Source organism: Emys orbicularis, chromosome 13 (assembly GCF_028017835.1).
Source record: "Emys orbicularis isolate rEmyOrb1 chromosome 13, rEmyOrb1.hap1, whole genome shotgun sequence".
Taxonomy (NCBI): domain Eukaryota; kingdom Metazoa; phylum Chordata; order Testudines; family Emydidae; genus Emys; species Emys orbicularis.
The window spans coordinates 38,326,530-38,342,878 of record NC_088695.1 but is presented as its reverse complement, the minus strand read 5'-3'; the positions used below and the strand labels follow the sequence as shown (position 1 = coordinate 38,342,878).

The following is a 16,349-nucleotide window of genomic DNA, read 5'->3' as shown; positions in this document are numbered from 1 at the left end:
TTTTATCTATGTGGCCTTGATTGCTTTTGCTTTTTTCATTTGCTTCACATTATCTGTGCTTAACTGTATTAATGCTGATTGAATGTCCAGCTGTCTTTCTGTATTGGTTAAGAGCCTACCCAGAGATCTCCTGTGTGTACTAGTTTCCTAGTGCAGAATCTTTGGTATTGATTTTTTTTTTACAGCATATTTAGTCATACAGACGTTATCTTGTACGTCATGATCTTTCTTATATTGGTACTCACAAGGTGCTTGTTCAGGCATTTTCCTTAACTTCCTAAACGTTTTTAATCTCTTGAGAAAATTATTATCCAGACATAGTGAATGTTCTCAAAAGGACCTGTTGCTTCTTGTCCCCCAAGTACAAGTACTTCTTGACTATCTTTACTTAAGTTTTTTTCGCCCCCTTTGCATAGGAGCATGGACCTTCCCTTGGCTACATTTAGTGTTTCAACACAGGTCTTGCTAGCAGACTATGAAGTTGTCCTGGCTAATGTAGATAGGGCCCTGACCATTTTACATGTCAATACTATAGACTTGAGTCTCCATAATCACTGTGAAAACAGTTACCTTGGTTTTCTCATTGAGAGGTGCCCACTAGTTTATGGACTATACTTTTACCTGCTTTGTATTGCAAAGCTCAATTTTCTGCGGTCATTGTGTACTGTCTCTACCTCTTACCTTTGGTAAACTTATCTCTAACTTTAACAACGGCTTTACTTTTGGCAGTGGTGCTTAACTGCACATATTTTTTTGGATCATGCTGTTTTGACCAGGCAAACGTTTTGCTTCATCTTAACTTTCTTCAGTTAAGTGTCAGACACTGACATTCTTTTACAGAGCTGGCCACATCATTCTGCAGATGACTTTCTAAACATTTTTGTTTCTCCCCAGATATAATCTGGCTTTATTCATTGTGATCACACCACTGGACACAGTATCAGTCCTGGGATTTTTGGGAAGGCTCTTCAAGATGAGTCTTTGGGGTCTCCCAAATTGTCTTCTCCATGAAGAGGAGGATGAAATCTTTTGGCTTCCACTAGGCTTCTCTGCTGTAAAGTAATATTTAGTTTTTGGTGCTGTGTTCCCATACACAGGTGCCAACACTTCAAAATACTTCAAGGGACCATTATCCAAATAGCCCAAGGATCTTGGGAGAGATAGGACCCACTTCATGCCAGTCTGTGGAATTCTGTGTGCTTTCTGGTGTATTTTAGGTTACTTTTGATTGTTTTATCTAGTTTAACATCTGAATATAATATAGCCAACTATGGTAATATGACAGGTAATATGAGGATTAAAACCTTCCATGAACTTGCTCCCGTGCCCCTGACAGACCTCTCTGCTACCAGCTTTCTCAATGCCCTATGTAATATTGGTACTGTTGATTTAAAAAAAAGCCAATTCTGTAACTGCTGACACCTCTGTCTATGTATTAAAAAGGCTATCTAAATTCATATCTCAACTTAGGCTTCCTGCATCTCATATTTGTTAATTTGGGAACTGTAATTATCTAAGCACACCAAAATTGAAAACTCTTCAGTGATATCACCATAAGATCTGAATGTTTAACTGGGAAAGTGGTTTTGTATAGTTTCTCTCCTACAAACTAAGCTGTAAGCTTAATTTTAGTCCATTCCAAAAATAGTCCCCTAATTTTCAGAGCCTCCAGTTCTAATAACAGGTCTTTCTGTTCACACCCAAACATACAGCTAAGCAGAGTACAAACTGTGCTTTTTAGATGTACAAATGTACTTGTAAATGTGAAATGCTTTTAAGAGTAGATATGAGTTAGACTTCAAGGTAAGGAGTTTTTGCTTGAGGTGGATGGGAAAGTTGAAAAGATTTGTCTGGATTTAGTAGTTGATCATTACAGAAGTTGTGGTGCTGTACAACAGTTGAGCAAATGAGAAATGCATTTTCAAACGTAGCTTCTGAATGCAATTGGATTGCTAGTGCTTCATCTGAATTAAAGAAAAAAATTAGACTTGCTTTTAAAACATTGATTCTGATGATCATGGTCCAACAATTATTTCATATTGAAATTTTTAGTCTTCTCCACCTGGAATGACTATGGGATGTCCAGCATAAATGCTGCACAAAGTTCAAAAGTGGAATCCGTTAAATCAGTCTAAAGTACTCAAACTTTTGGAATACATAAGCAGAATCTGAGGAATTACTAAATAAAATAATGCAAACTGTGTATACTTGCATGTGTGTATAATGGGAAATACAGTATGCATGATTGAATCTAAATTCTGTTTCCTTGCCATATTCAGAAGCAGGTATAGCATAGGCAGTGAGTGTGTGAAATTGAAGCTCATGAAATTTGGTTTTGTTTTGTTTTTTCAAACAGAAAAGAGCGTCCTATATCACTGGGCATCTTCCCATTACCTCCAGGAGATGCACTGCTTACACCTGAGACTCAAAGAGAAGGAGGGGAAACACCTGGGTCAGAGCACTGGAAATTCCATGAGCTAAGCCAGCCACGCTCCCACACCAGCCTAAAGGTGAGCTATTGGTTTTCAGGTTTGTTTTGCATCTTATGGATTCAGTACATTGTCGGTGATAACTACATTACCGGAAAGGCCGAACTGTCGTCCTCCGGTTATATAAACTCCTCAATGAGTCAGTTATTGCATATGATTTTGAGTGAGTCTTGTATTTTAAAGGAACTTTGTGTGCTCAGTGAATGGGGATTTGGGCTGCACTTCCAACATGGGGTGGGAATGCAAGATCTGTCTCCTGCTATTTCAGAGATCTTTTTCTTTTCTAAATAGGTAACAAATTTTAAGGCCTGCAATTCCAGTATTTACAGACTGGATAGACAGTATAAACCAGGGGTCTCAAACTCCCAGCCCACGGGGCTCCAGCAGTTTTGGCACCGGATCTCTCCCTTGCCCGCACCTGCCACCCCCGGGCTCTCCCCCCTCAGGGGCCCCGGCTGCGCAGCGGAGCTGAGCAGCGTCTGCCTGCTCGCTCCAGCTGTGCCTCTGCGCGCTGTCCCCGCCCTCAGCGTCCCTGAGGGCAATGGGATGCTGCGGGTGTGATGCCTGGGGGCAGAAATACGTGGAGGCCCCCCGCCCCGCCTTGGAGCTCCAGGTAAGCGCTGCACCCCCAAACTCCCTCCCAGAGCCTGTACCCCAATCCCCTACCCGGTGGGGGGGTGGAGTTTTTGGGGGGCAGGTTCTGGGCGGCATGAGTGACATTAGCCCGCTGGGGGGATTTGAGGACTGGCACTGGCCCTAAGGTAAATTGAGTTTGAGACCCCTGGTATAAACAGTTTTGGGAATTTAATGTTCTATGGGATGAAAAACTTTGAGTATTCAAGTATTGTGACATACATATGTGTATATTTGTATATAAAATTTGTGTAATTCTAGTGCTCGTAGTTTAAAATTAAAATATTAAATCAGTAATATTCAGTGGTGTGTCTCAGAGGAGGAAAATAGTTCTAAGTTTAATATGAGATTCCTGAACCGTTTTTTATATATATTTAAAAATACCAAATGAATTTGAGGTGTTCTCCACTTGAACTGTTTTTTAAATATAATCCTGCACTGGGTGCCATAAAAAGATGAAGGAACATCTGAATGGCCCTTCCCTCTTTAGATGTCTTTTGGGAAGATTAAAACTATATAATGTAATATTTTTTTTGAGCATTCAAAAGGACTTTGAGATATCAAAGCTCTATAGAACTAATAAGCTTTCTGCCTCACATATAATTTGGAAAGAACTGTACAGTTCTAGTTCAGATAGTCTGATTTTACAGCTGCTTTCTGTCAAGAGACCGTCTGATTACAGCATTTCAGAAGGAAGAAGAAATCTGATTAATGGAATGACAGAGGTTGTCCTCTTTAACTCTGTTACTCAGTATTTAACTTTTGGGCTCTTTTTATTGAAATGGCTGAAGACCTTAATTGTTAGTGCCTGAATATGAGGATCATAAATCCTGTGGGGTTTGCTATGCCCACAGGGTTTGTCCTCTAATCCAAGTTCACCAAATATGTGCTTTCCAACAGTTTTTTGGAAGAGTAAGGCTCCCTAGATGCTTGATCCTTTGAGAATTTAAATTGGCCTAAAAACCAGGTGCCTAAACTACTGGATTCATGAGACACTCCTTCTGTGATGGACTGTGTGCACTACCGCCATCACTCTGTCAGTCCTGGAAGTGAGAGCAAGACTGAGACTATACCACATGGCTAACCTTTTCTCCTATCCTATTAGAAAGGGCTATGGCACTCCCCCACCTCCCTTCGGCGTGCCACTGGATGTACTGGGGTACCACTGAGCCCGCCCATTCCACCAGCCTGGCCTCCCTCACACTGTCCTGCTGAGCCAGGCCCTCAAGCCGCCTCTAGCGCGCACACATAGGGACGTGTACAGCTGCAGAAAGACACAGACACTGAAATCAGCTCTGCATGAGAAAACTCAGCTAGGGGATTGCCCGTTACTCAAGTGCACTCCCCCTCTGGGATGCAAACCCAAAATTGTATTCTCTTGCGCTGCACAGAAAACTGTACAGCGTAAGCTCATGAAATTCACTCCCTCCCTCAATGTGGAGGAGGATATGCACAGCTTTTTATCCCCATTTATGAATTTCAAACTGGTTTAGAGAAACAAAGGGTATTATAAATGATTATAAGGGATAGCAAACAGATCAAAGTAATTACCTTAGTAAATAAATAAATAAATAATGCAACTGAGCTTAAGATACTAGATAGGTAGGATATAAATTAGCAAATTCTCACCCTGAGTGATAAACAGGCTGGTAGATTCTTAAGGCACAAGTTGCCTTGGCTTTCCCAGGTTTTCATACACAGGCTAAAGATTCTTCTAGCCTGGGACCATCACTTCCCACAGGTGTTGCTCCTCAGGTGTTTTCAGGTGTGTTGTTGCAGAGAGAGAGAGAGTCCACCCCATGATGTCACTGTCCCCCTTTTATATCTTCTTCCCATTTGCTGGAAAGCTTTTGCTGTGATGGTTCAAATAGTTCCCATTGTGTAGTGCTATCTCTGAGAGGTTTCCATTGTATACAGTTCATGGGGTAATCCTTGTGCTTGTGTGCATTTCCTCAATAAGCCATTAACATTATTTGGCCTTTTTACTGTTGTACCTGGAGGGCTGCTTGTGGGTGCTTTCAACCTCACATGTTTCAGTAACACATACATAGCCAAACTTCATAATTTCACATACAACGATAACACATACAATCCAACAAGATATTAATGTCTAGCAGATCAAGACTTTTAGAATACCTCACAAGACATACTTTGTACAAAACATATTCACCACTGTCATGTAATTAGGATATTGGGGTGTCAGGGTGTCACAAGGGCCTTATCACTAATGAACTCCTCTACTTTTTGGAGGTACAAAAACAGATGCCTCTTCACAAGTGGTTAAGTACCCCAACTCAGGAGATAAAGCATTGTCTAAACTATAGCATACTTCATGATCCTGATATATACAAAAACTGAAAAAGAAAAAGGATCAGAAGACTCTGTGAAAGCTTTGTCCTTTTGCAATCCATGAACAGAAATACTATAGTACAGTGGTTTTCAATCTTTCCAGGCTACTGTACCCTTTTCAGGAGTCAGATTTGTCTTGCGTTCCCCCAAGTAATCCTCTGTATTCATATTTCCCCATGGCAATTTCATTAATTCAGAAATTGACAGGCTTTAGAAGGAGTTGCTTTGCTGAAATACATGTTAGAGCCATGTGACTTAAGAGTGGATGGAGTTGAGTTATAAAGGGAGGTTTTCTGATCTCATTCTGTCCCCTCCAGAAAACAATACCTGTCACTTCATATTGTCAAATTATATTTCTTGGCATTAGTCCTTTAAAAAATATTAACTTGTACACACTTTAAAATGGCTACCTTGCATGCACAATTTTGCTGCTCTATATATACACATCTCAGTCTAGTTACACGACTAAGTGCCTTAGGGCAGGGACCATATCTGTAAGTTAGATATTATTATTAATCTTACACAGTACCAAGCACAGTGCCTGTATTTAATAAATGATCCTGTGGAATGGCATGATACACTGCAGTCACTATTAAGAGTTGAATATTAATTTCTCTCTATTATAGTTTTTAACATGATGTATCTTGCCAGTGTCTTGTACTACTGCTTTCAAATACACCTCTACCTCGATATAACGCTGTCCTTGGGAGCCAAAAAATCTTACCGTGTTATAGGTGAAACTGTGTTATATCGAACTTGCTTTGATCGGCTGGAGTGCGCAGCACGCCCGCCGCCCCCCCCCCCTCGGAGCACTGCTTTACTGCGTTATATCAGAATTTGTGTTATATCGGGGTAGAGGTGTACCTGCATTTTTATTCATGCAGTAGTATTTGAAGGATGCAGAATGGTACACCTAAAAACATCTCCGTATAGCTGCCCAGGAGCAACACAGACAAGGGTTTATCTGGATATTCTGGAACTTTGTACAGTAAGGACAATATTGGGTGCCATTGGAAGACAAGATGCAGTTATGTATTGCTTCCTTCTATCCCTACTCTGATTGCATTGCATACAAACCACTATTTAGTTCTCTACAAACGTAGTGACCTAATTTTAAATACACAACTTAGTTCCATGAAAAAAGTCTTTAGGAAACATTGCTTACAAAATACAACTTGATTATTTCAAATTTTTAAAATATTTGGGGAAAATATTTAGACTCATTCCTGCTTAATGCAATTACATTTAACTCTCACTGATTTCTGGAGCATATATTGCTATCAGTTGAATCTACTGATAAATCCAGTTTCCAAATGCAAGGGAAGAAATTAAGTAGTTATAGCAAAACAATTGAATTATACGGAAACCCTTGGTTAGTCCCTTATAATTTTTGGAAACAATTGATTCAAAATCAGTTGAGACCCTTTTTCTTCACAGCCACTTTCTGTTGGGCAATCAAGCCATTTGTTTGGGGCTTTTTGTGTGCTAAAGTCAATGGTCAGTGTGTGCTGCATTCTTCAGTGGATGCATTTGGAATACAGAGTTGGAGAAATGTTTGAACAGAGCCAACATTCATGTTGAGGTTTTATTCCCTGTGTGGGTGAGCTCTGGATTCGCTTGGTAAGAGTACAATTTCCTCCCTTCATTACTTGTTTGTTAAAATATGAATCATTATCCAGTTGTTTAATCTTAAAAAAAAAAAAAAATCTACCACAAGTTAACATTCAAAAGGCAGCTTATAATATTTAATCATGTAGCCTTTTTAGAAAATGGACTTCAATTGTTTGCCATAATTCCTTAATTTTGGGCTTCATGACTTCCTGAGTATCTTTTGGGGGGAACGTACATATTCTTGGAATCCGTCAGAGATGTCCAATAGTCAGGTGTTACACATGCTGTGTTATACTCTCCAGTTGACTCACTGTGAGACTAACAAATATTCACTCTTCCCATCTTGGTCACTTTTAAATTTGTGATGAAGGATATTGGTATATGGAGACAATGCAAGCAGTTGTGACACTTCCAAACAATTGGAGACTTTATTAACAGCAAGTTGTTTCAGATGTTCAAAATTTGGTATTACATATGTAACTCAGTACAGTGAACTCTTAGTATTTAGTAAATAATATGGTAAGATGAGGCTTGATATCATTGATGGGGCAGGACCTAAAAGTGCTAAATGAATCATTAGGGCTTGAAAAATTCATATGACTAGGAACTTCATCTGGGGAAAATACCGTTAATTTATGCATTTACAGTAAGTTTTGCTTTTCACTTATGATTGCAGAGAACCCCTTCCAAACAATAGAGTACAAAGTAGTTGTTGCCTGTCTAATTCCTTAGATAGCACCAGCATCTTTGCTGCTGGTAGAGCTCAACCACACAGTGAAATTAACAAGCCTCTAGTAAACTTTACTGCTGCTATTAAGGACACTGTGGATCAGGTCAGATTCTTGCTGCTGGCTGGGGGACAGCTGTAAGCAGCAGCAGAGGCAGTTTAAAGGAGAGCTTTATAAAAAGGTTGTTATAGGGTCAGCTCAGTAGAGGATGTCCTCCCTTTGCAGTAGTCTAGAGGTTCTGGATTAGGAGTGGGGAAACAGAACTCCCTCTTAAACTGCTGGCTGCTGGAAGGTAGGAAGGCTTCAGATTTCACACTTACTAAATGGAGGCCATAAAGGATGGAGCCTCTGAGCAGGATCCAAGGAGAGCACCCTAGTAGGAGTACAAAGCACAAACTGGTGGGGAGGTTGGCTTCCTAGCTGGATGTTGCCCCTAGACAATGAGGCCCTTCGTCTAATTAAATGATCTAGTTTAGACTTCTGGTTATTGGGGTGCAGTAAACTTTTCAAGCCCTATGTATGAAGGGATGGATGATTGGCAAGGCTGGGTGTGGTGTGTTTCTGTGGGTGATGGTTGGTGCCAGAGAGAGTGGAGGGATAAATTAAGATCCAAAGTCCACATTTTTGGAGGAGCGGGAGGGAAATAGGATGGAAAGTAAAGGAGACATAGCAGAAAGCAGTGTTGGGAAAGCAAAAGGGATATATGCGGGAGAGAATTAGAAATAACACGTGGCAAATGCAGGAGCAGGTTTAGGCTTTAGTAAGGAACTGAGGAAGTGGGAGTGAAGGAAATACGGTAAAACAAAATCGAGAGGCATAGTAAATTACATACAGAATATATTCTGTTCCTATTTAATGTATACTACAGATAAATGCAGAATATTTTATCAAATACATAATTGTTTATTCCTTTGAATTGCGGATGAGGGAGGAGGGATTGGGTTTCAGAACATGGCAGTACAGGTATATTTCACCTTGAATAGTGGTTTTGGTCCCCAGGCTAATAAATGCTGGATAATTTTTTGAGCCTGGTTACTCATGTGAAAAACTCTGTATTCAGGGGTCTGCTGTTCTGAAGGCTGTGTAACCATTCTGGTTCTTGAATATTTTTCTCAAGAGTCGAGTTTAAAGGATGAGAGGGAGCCCAGAGTAATGTTTACACAGTAGATTCCAAATGAAACATGTACATTTCATAAGTAAGATGAGGTGTGTGGGGGAGAGGTGTGTGTTGCCTTCATGTTTGAGATGTATTGAGTTAGACTAATCTAGATGTACAACTGAAAGTCTATTTATTATACAGTACCCATCATTTGTGTTTGAAAGACTAAAAAGATTGAATAAGCAGCATCCAGGTGGAGGCCCTAAGCCCAAATACCTGTGAGCCCAAGGGTCCTCAGTATGAAAACTCCTGTATACACTTCAGTATGTGAATATTTACAATAGTCCAATCTAAACTGAGGCTAAAACTGTTTCATGAACCTGCTCAAGCAAGCAAACTTGTGGCAGGAACAAACAAGATAGTGTGTTAAAACTATTTTCTAGACTAATTAGGGATCTAGAAAGCACCTTTTAAACATAGTGGACAGACAAACTATTAATTTGAACCCATTCAGGGTTAGTCAATATGTACATGTAAATTGACTTGTGGGTATTGTGACACAGTAGACCTCCAGCTATGCTACTTGGTTCCAACTCAGCCGTAACAAAGTTAAAATGACAAATTTAAAAAGGAAATTTTTAACACAACACGGTCTTTGGAACTCATTGCCACAAGAAATGGTGGCAAAGAACAATTAAACATATGGTTAATGAAACTATCTAATTACATTAGATACTTAAATATTATAGGGATATTGATCTTCCTGCTTCAGGACACAAGCTAGTCACTGACTGCCTGGAGTTAAGAGGAAATATTTTCCCGGTGTGTGATACTGCATTAATTGCCCATCATGGAGAACTTGTCTTTCTCTGAAGTATTTGGTACTGGCAACAGTGCGAGATGGAATACTAGAATAGATTTGACCATTTGTCTAATTTGGTGCAATGTGGCAATTATCTTTCTGGATCCCAGTGATTGTTTCATAAAAAACTGGGAAGGTCAGTTGTGATAGAGAGGCACACCTGACGTGGAAGATAGCAGCCTTTTGGAGTTAATTATTTTAAATTCAATGTTAATTGCTTTTTTCAAAGCCATCTCCATATTTATATCAAAATTGTGTGGTTCAACTTCAGAAATATCACTAGGGTTTACCTTTAGGTGATGTCTTCAGGGGTGATGGGGATAGTAGGTACTTTATATTATAATTCTCAGGGAACATGTGCATAGATACATAGGTATGAAAGTATATATTTTAAACATATTCAGTGCAATCCCCCTCACACCATTTGTAGCCCACTTTTCTTAGATTGTCATCTTTTTTACCGGAGACTGTTTTCATACGTATTGTTACAATGCTTAGCAAAATGGAGCCCCAATACTGATCAGGGCTTTTTGGTGCAGCTGTAATAAAAATCTGTAAGCATAAGAAGATCTGGATTCATAGTTTAACTACTAGCTGGTGTGAACCAAAATGTACTTGAAAAGAAAGGGGAGGTTGTTGATCACCTAGTTAACTTCTTGGAGACTACAAAGAATTACAGATTTTCCTTCAGAATTACATGTCTGAAGGAAAATCAAACATTTCAGCAGTCTGAATACACAAAGGGTTTTCAGTTGCACTTGAAGTATCACCTCTTATTTTGTATATATTACACTTTTTTGTGAAATGACCTTATTTCTATTACAGATAACTTTTTTTTTTAATTTTGAATAATTCTGCATATAAATAGTCAATATATTAAACCAGTTTTCCTCTTCAGCTTGTTACTTCATATATTGTAGTGACAACAGAATAAATGTCTGAACACTCTAATAGTAATGTTGTATTTCAGCAGTAAATTCACATGCTGTCAATTACTCTGAATAGAAAGTGAATTGGATTGGCATACCAAACAATGGATGACATTACAGGAAGTATTGGTACAGAAAATTAAATGGCAAAGGGAAGAATGCTCAGGATTTTTGAGATTACAACACTGTTTGTTGGTTTGCATTAAAGCCTCCTCACCATCCCGCCTCCATCCCTCCCAAGGTCTTTTTTTTTTTTTTTCAAAATGCAGCTACATGTTCTGCTTGCTATCCTATTTGGCTTTCTGTCTTGTAACTAGTGAGTAAGAGATTAAACAAAACAAAAAAACACCAGTTTAAATTTCCTATACATGTACAATGCCCATCTACTTTTTAGAGGCTATACAGATTTTTTGGAAGATTATGTGTAGTCTGTATAATTTAATGTTCAAAAACTAGTAACATTTTCCTCTGTTTTTGTAATTTCCCTTAAGTATGTAAACTGGGTAAGTGACATATATTGAGCACTGCCTAGATTCTGGTATCAGTAAAAAAAATACTGTATCCGAAGTGTGTAATATTTTGTTTTTCAAAAGTGCCGCTTTGTTTGACTGTCTTCCTCACCCTCAGTTCCCTCAGCAGTAAAATTCCCTTGTAAGCGGCAGTATTCACATTGTTTAGCTTCTCCCTATTTTAATAATAATTTAAAAATCTCATCTTGCAAAAAATTCTCAACGTGAATATGAAGATTGAAATCCTAATTAAACTTCCTTTGTGTGTGAAGAATGGGTAGTGCTGCATATCCAATTACATATGCCAATTTTTTATTTGCTTTTTAATTAAATTATTTAATATAATCAAATTCAATTTCTCCTCAACGTGATCTTTTGTGCGTCACGAAATGTAAACTGTTTCAACCTTGACTTTGTTTTTAGTGTCTTGATTTAAAAGCATTTCCAAGATCAAATCTGTGTTGTGCTTTTAGGCATATTTCCTGATACTTAAATCGCTTGCTTGCAGCTATTTGATTCTTTCAATTTTGTTTCAGAAGGCCTTGGAAAGGTTAAACTGTAATCTCTAAATCAATGTACTTTTTGTATGTATCAATCTCAGGATGGTTAATCTTTATACTCAGTGTAAAAAAACCTTAGAAGTGTCATGTTCGGCACTTGCTGTATCAATGCTAGACTGCCCCAAGGTCCCTTTTGGCACTGTTTGGAGAAGTTAATTGCAACCCGCTTTGACTAAGTACCTCATTCTTGCCTCTCTCAGGTTAGAGGTTGGTTTATGCCTTGGACAAAAACCTAGCAAATATTCCCAATTCAAGTTGTCACAAAGTTCCCCATAGCTTGAATAAAAGCAAATATTCTTGGCCTAATATAGAAAATATGATATAAAGCAAGTTGGCTAAATGAAGTGCCTCATCTCTGGCTACAGATCCTAGGTACAAGATATTGTTGTAGAAAACTGAACACTTAGTCTGTTTGGTGACTCGACTCAGTGTGGGTGCCTATCTATCTGTTCAGAATCTGTATGTCTAGCAGGCAGTCTCCGAAGAGTGTCTGTCCTGAGAATTATAGGGAAATTAGCAGGGGAATGATCGTGTATACTAGTGATGGATGACCTTATCATTGTTGTGTAGAGCTGCTCTGGACAGGGAGGGCCATAAGTGCTAGTTGTTCTTAGCACTGGTAGAGCAGCACTGGAGTTGTAAGAGTGGGAGGTTTCCGCAAAGTTCAGTGTAGACAAGGCTTCAACATGTCTTGTCATTAGGGGAAGTCCTATAACGAAGTAGGCCTTTTTACTCTGCTAGGTAGGATTTAGCCACCCTAGTACACCACTATGTGGGGACTTAATTGGTAAATGAAAATGCAATAATAGAAATGATTGATTCCATGCAACCAACTTGATCAGATTAGTTTTCATATCAAACTGATTTCCGTTCCTTAGACATATTAATATTATTTTTTGTCTGTCTTAATGTTCTCAGAGAACAGTAGTGTAAATTAGGGTGTTATCATTTTTTTTTTATTTTTTTTTTATGCTTTTTCTTGAAGTGGTACACCCAGTTTGTTGCCTAAGGAGGCTCAAATAAAGTTCCATTCATACTGCTGATAGTCTTCGGTACCTTTTGGAGACACTTTCTTGACCTTGCAAGCAAAGTTGTTTTTAGCATTCTGCTTATTAAAGCATACATACCATAAACCTAAATATTAAAATCACGGAGATGTATCTAATGGTTCCAATTCATATGAGAGTCGGCATATTCTACCACATCTAAATTACTGCTTTAACTTGAATGGAATTAACCTAGTGAGCACAGGAAATAAGTTCATGCACTAATGCTTTTTCTTCATTTGGAATCCTTCTTGTTTAAACTAATGCCTGTGACAATTGTGTAAACAATAAAACTTTCAATTTTAGGATGAACTTTCTGATGTTAGTCAAGGAGGCTCAAAATCTACTACCCCAGCATCAACAGCTGCTTCAGATGTGCCTGGGTTATCTGCTGAAACTCCCCTGAAAGAGGATAATGAAGGGCTTGCAAAGAGTGCAGATGCACTGAAGAAGAAATCAGATGTAAGCAAGCACATTGAAGTGCAGGTAGCTCAAGAAACAAGAACTGTGTCCATCGGTAAGCTGCTGTAACAGTTCAGCGTTCAGTTTGCTTGATACGCAATTCAGTTCAATGCAATGCAATACAAAGTCAGTCACTGGTGCCTGGAGGGAAAAGTATGTGTTCATACTTTTGGGAGTGGAGTACTGGTGATGTTGAAATGAGGATCACTTTTTACCTCTTGGTCTGTTCACACCTTATTTTCCATGGAATGTGAAGTATATCTATGTATTAATTACATTCCGGGGTTATTTAAAAAAACTAGAAAGACTAAATGAGCTAATACCATCTCCCTTCATGATTTTCCCTTACAATATATTTTGACTGCTTTTAAATATTTGAGGTAATGGGTCTTCCACCACTTTCTTTAGGAGACTATTGCGTGGTCTAAGGCCTTGTCTTTACAATATGAATTTTTACCTATTGCTAATGAGAGTTGTAGCTGAACCAGTGCTCAACCTGTTTTAGCAGCAAGCAGAGCCAAGTAGTGTGTATTTATCACCATTTCAGAAAGAACCTGAAATCCGGGCATTGTAAAATTGAATTTAAAATTAAAGTTAAATAGAATTGGTTCATTAGTCCTTCTATTTTAATGAATGACATCACTTTTTAAACTTGTGAGGCCGGTATAGAATTACCACTATATGAACTCAAATTCTGTACAATTCAGAGGCTTTGCCACAATAATATATGAAATTTGTCAGGAGGACCCCTGCATGTGACTCTCTTTAAGCCAATAATGTACAGAGCTTTTCTTAAATGTGGTTAATGGATATATATATATTACTTCCCCACCTCCACCCCCAGGTGCTAATGAAAATGAAGAAAAATCTGAAGTTCAGGCAATCATCGAGTCCACGCCAGAGCTGGATATGGATAAAGACCTCAGTGGATATAAAGGTTCAAGGTAAATTGCATACTGTGACTTGAGTACACAGATTAGGATTTCAAAAGGTACCGCAGTTACTCATTTTGAACTTGCATGACTTGTTTGGAATTTTAACTGATTGAGAGCACATGTTGCGTAATGAGTTCCCATGACCTGTTTTTCTTCCCTGAAGAATTCTTATAACAGCAAGTTTTGTTTTTATTGCTACATTTGCAGTACAAATGTACAAGATACTGTATATTGTGATGGACTCAGGACACCTAAATGCAGTTTTCCCATTCCCAGCTAAGAGTATGTGCAAAAGAGGGCTCTTATCTTTTTAAGAGAAGGGCTCAGGATACTGGCTCATTCCAAGTTGGATTCTTGTGGTTTTTTCACTCACCCCTTTAAAATCCTGTCTACCCCCTTATGTTGCAGTATCATCACAGCATTTATCCTTCAGAGTCATAAGAATGGTCATACTGGGTCAGACCAATGGTCCATCTAGTCTAGTAATCCTGTCGGACGGTGGCCAGTGTCAGATGCGTCAAAGGGAATAAATAGAACAGGGCAATCTTGAGTGATCCATCCCCTGTCGTCCAGTCTCCGCTTCTGGCATTTGGAGATTTACGGACACCTAGAGCAGTGTTTTTCAAAGTTCAGGTCGCGACCCAGTACCGGGTCGCAGCATGTAAGGCACTGGGCTGCCTTCGTCAGCACCCAGGGACTCTAGCGGCTCTGGTCAGCACTGCCGACCGGGCCGTTAAAAGTCCCGTCAGTGGTGTTGCCCAGCTAAGGCAGGCTAATGCCTATCTGTTCCGACACCGCACTGTGCCCTGGAAGCGGCCAGCACCGGGTCCGACTTCTAGGCAGTGGGGCCACAGGGCTCCACATGCTGCCCCCACCCCGAGCACTGGCTCCGCATTGGGAACCGGCCAATGGGAGCTGGGGGGAGCGGTGCCTGTGGATGAGAGCCGCGCGCCTCCGCCTATGAGCCGGACCTGCTGCTGGCCGCTTCTGGGGCACAGCGCGGTCTGCCTGGACAGGCAGGAAGCTGCCTTAGCACCCCCACTGTGCTGCTGACTGGGAGCTGCTGGAGGTAAGTCTGTGCCCCAATTTCCTGCCCCAGCCCTGAGCCCCCCCAAACTTGGAGCCCCTCCTGCACCCCAAACCCCTCATCCCCAGCTCAGTTGGGTTACGGGCATCAACAATTTTATTCAACTGGGTCCCCAGAAAAAAAGTTGGAAAACCACTGACCTAGAGGATGGGGTAGTGTCTAATGTCATTCAGAGCTTTCTGCTGAAGATGTTAGCAAATTCAGATGCACTCCACACTCACATTACTGGCAGCACACTCCTGTTTTTGAGAACTTAGTCCCTTGCTGTATGAGAGGATGGAGGGTAAAAATTTCGAGAGCATGTTAAGCCCCATTGCAAGTGAGTGGGCACTTAGGAGCCCAAGTGCTTCAGTCACTTTTGAAAATGACAATGAGGGCTTGTGGATATGGAGACTTGCTGCACAGCAAGGCAGGGCATGAATGTATAGTGCGCTAGTCTGCTGTGTATTAAGTCTTTTAGTGTGGATCCTGCTATTATGCGCTAAAAGTTCCGTAGGGTGCTTACTTCAGAGAGTACTAAGTCTGTGTGGACAAGCTCTTAGTCTCGTAAGCCACTTAGGCACTGTAAAGGGGTTTGCTCACTCCTTGTGGTCAAGTGTAGTGCAGCGACTGTTTCCCCCTATGGTACCATCTGCTGAGGTTGCTCTGTCGCTGCTGTCGTCTGTCTTCTCGCAACTTGGCCCTCTAGCCAGGTCAGGCTTTAGTCCACCACTTCCAAGGTAACAGTCTCCAGCCCAGCTATGGTCTAGTGACCTTACAGCAGGTCTTCTGTCTGTCTCTGGGCTCCATGGTTCTTACATCCCTTATCTCTGGGGGTTTCACACTACCTTCTTTGGTGGCTGGTAGGGGAATGCAGGCCCTCTCTTTACTCTTGGTTGTAGTCCAGGGACCCTGTAGCTGGCAGCCAAGGTCTACTCCCTCAGACTCCTTGCTGCCTCCCTGGGCTGCTTTCTGGGGGATAGAAAAGGCAGGGAGTGACTGCAGACTCTATCACTGCAGCCCATTTTCTGCTACAAACTTCCTGGCTTTGTCTCTCCCAGGTGCTGCCAT

The 16,349-nt window shown here is 40.3% G+C and overlaps 1 protein-coding gene across 4 annotated transcripts in view; it reads left to right on the top strand.

Annotated features, from left to right (window-relative positions):
- The window catches only part of SPAG9 (sperm associated antigen 9), a 104,579-nt gene that overhangs the window by 46,313 nt on the left and 41,917 nt on the right, over positions 1-16,349 (top strand). For all 4 annotated transcript variants that reach the window (XM_065416298.1, XM_065416299.1, XM_065416301.1 and 1 more), the window contains 3 exons: positions 2,357-2,510; positions 13,122-13,332; positions 14,122-14,221. In XM_065416298.1, the coding sequence (XP_065272370.1) occupies positions 2,357-2,510; positions 13,122-13,332; positions 14,122-14,221 (465 nt within the window). The remainder of the gene's footprint in view (positions 1-2,356; positions 2,511-13,121; positions 13,333-14,121; positions 14,222-16,349) is intronic.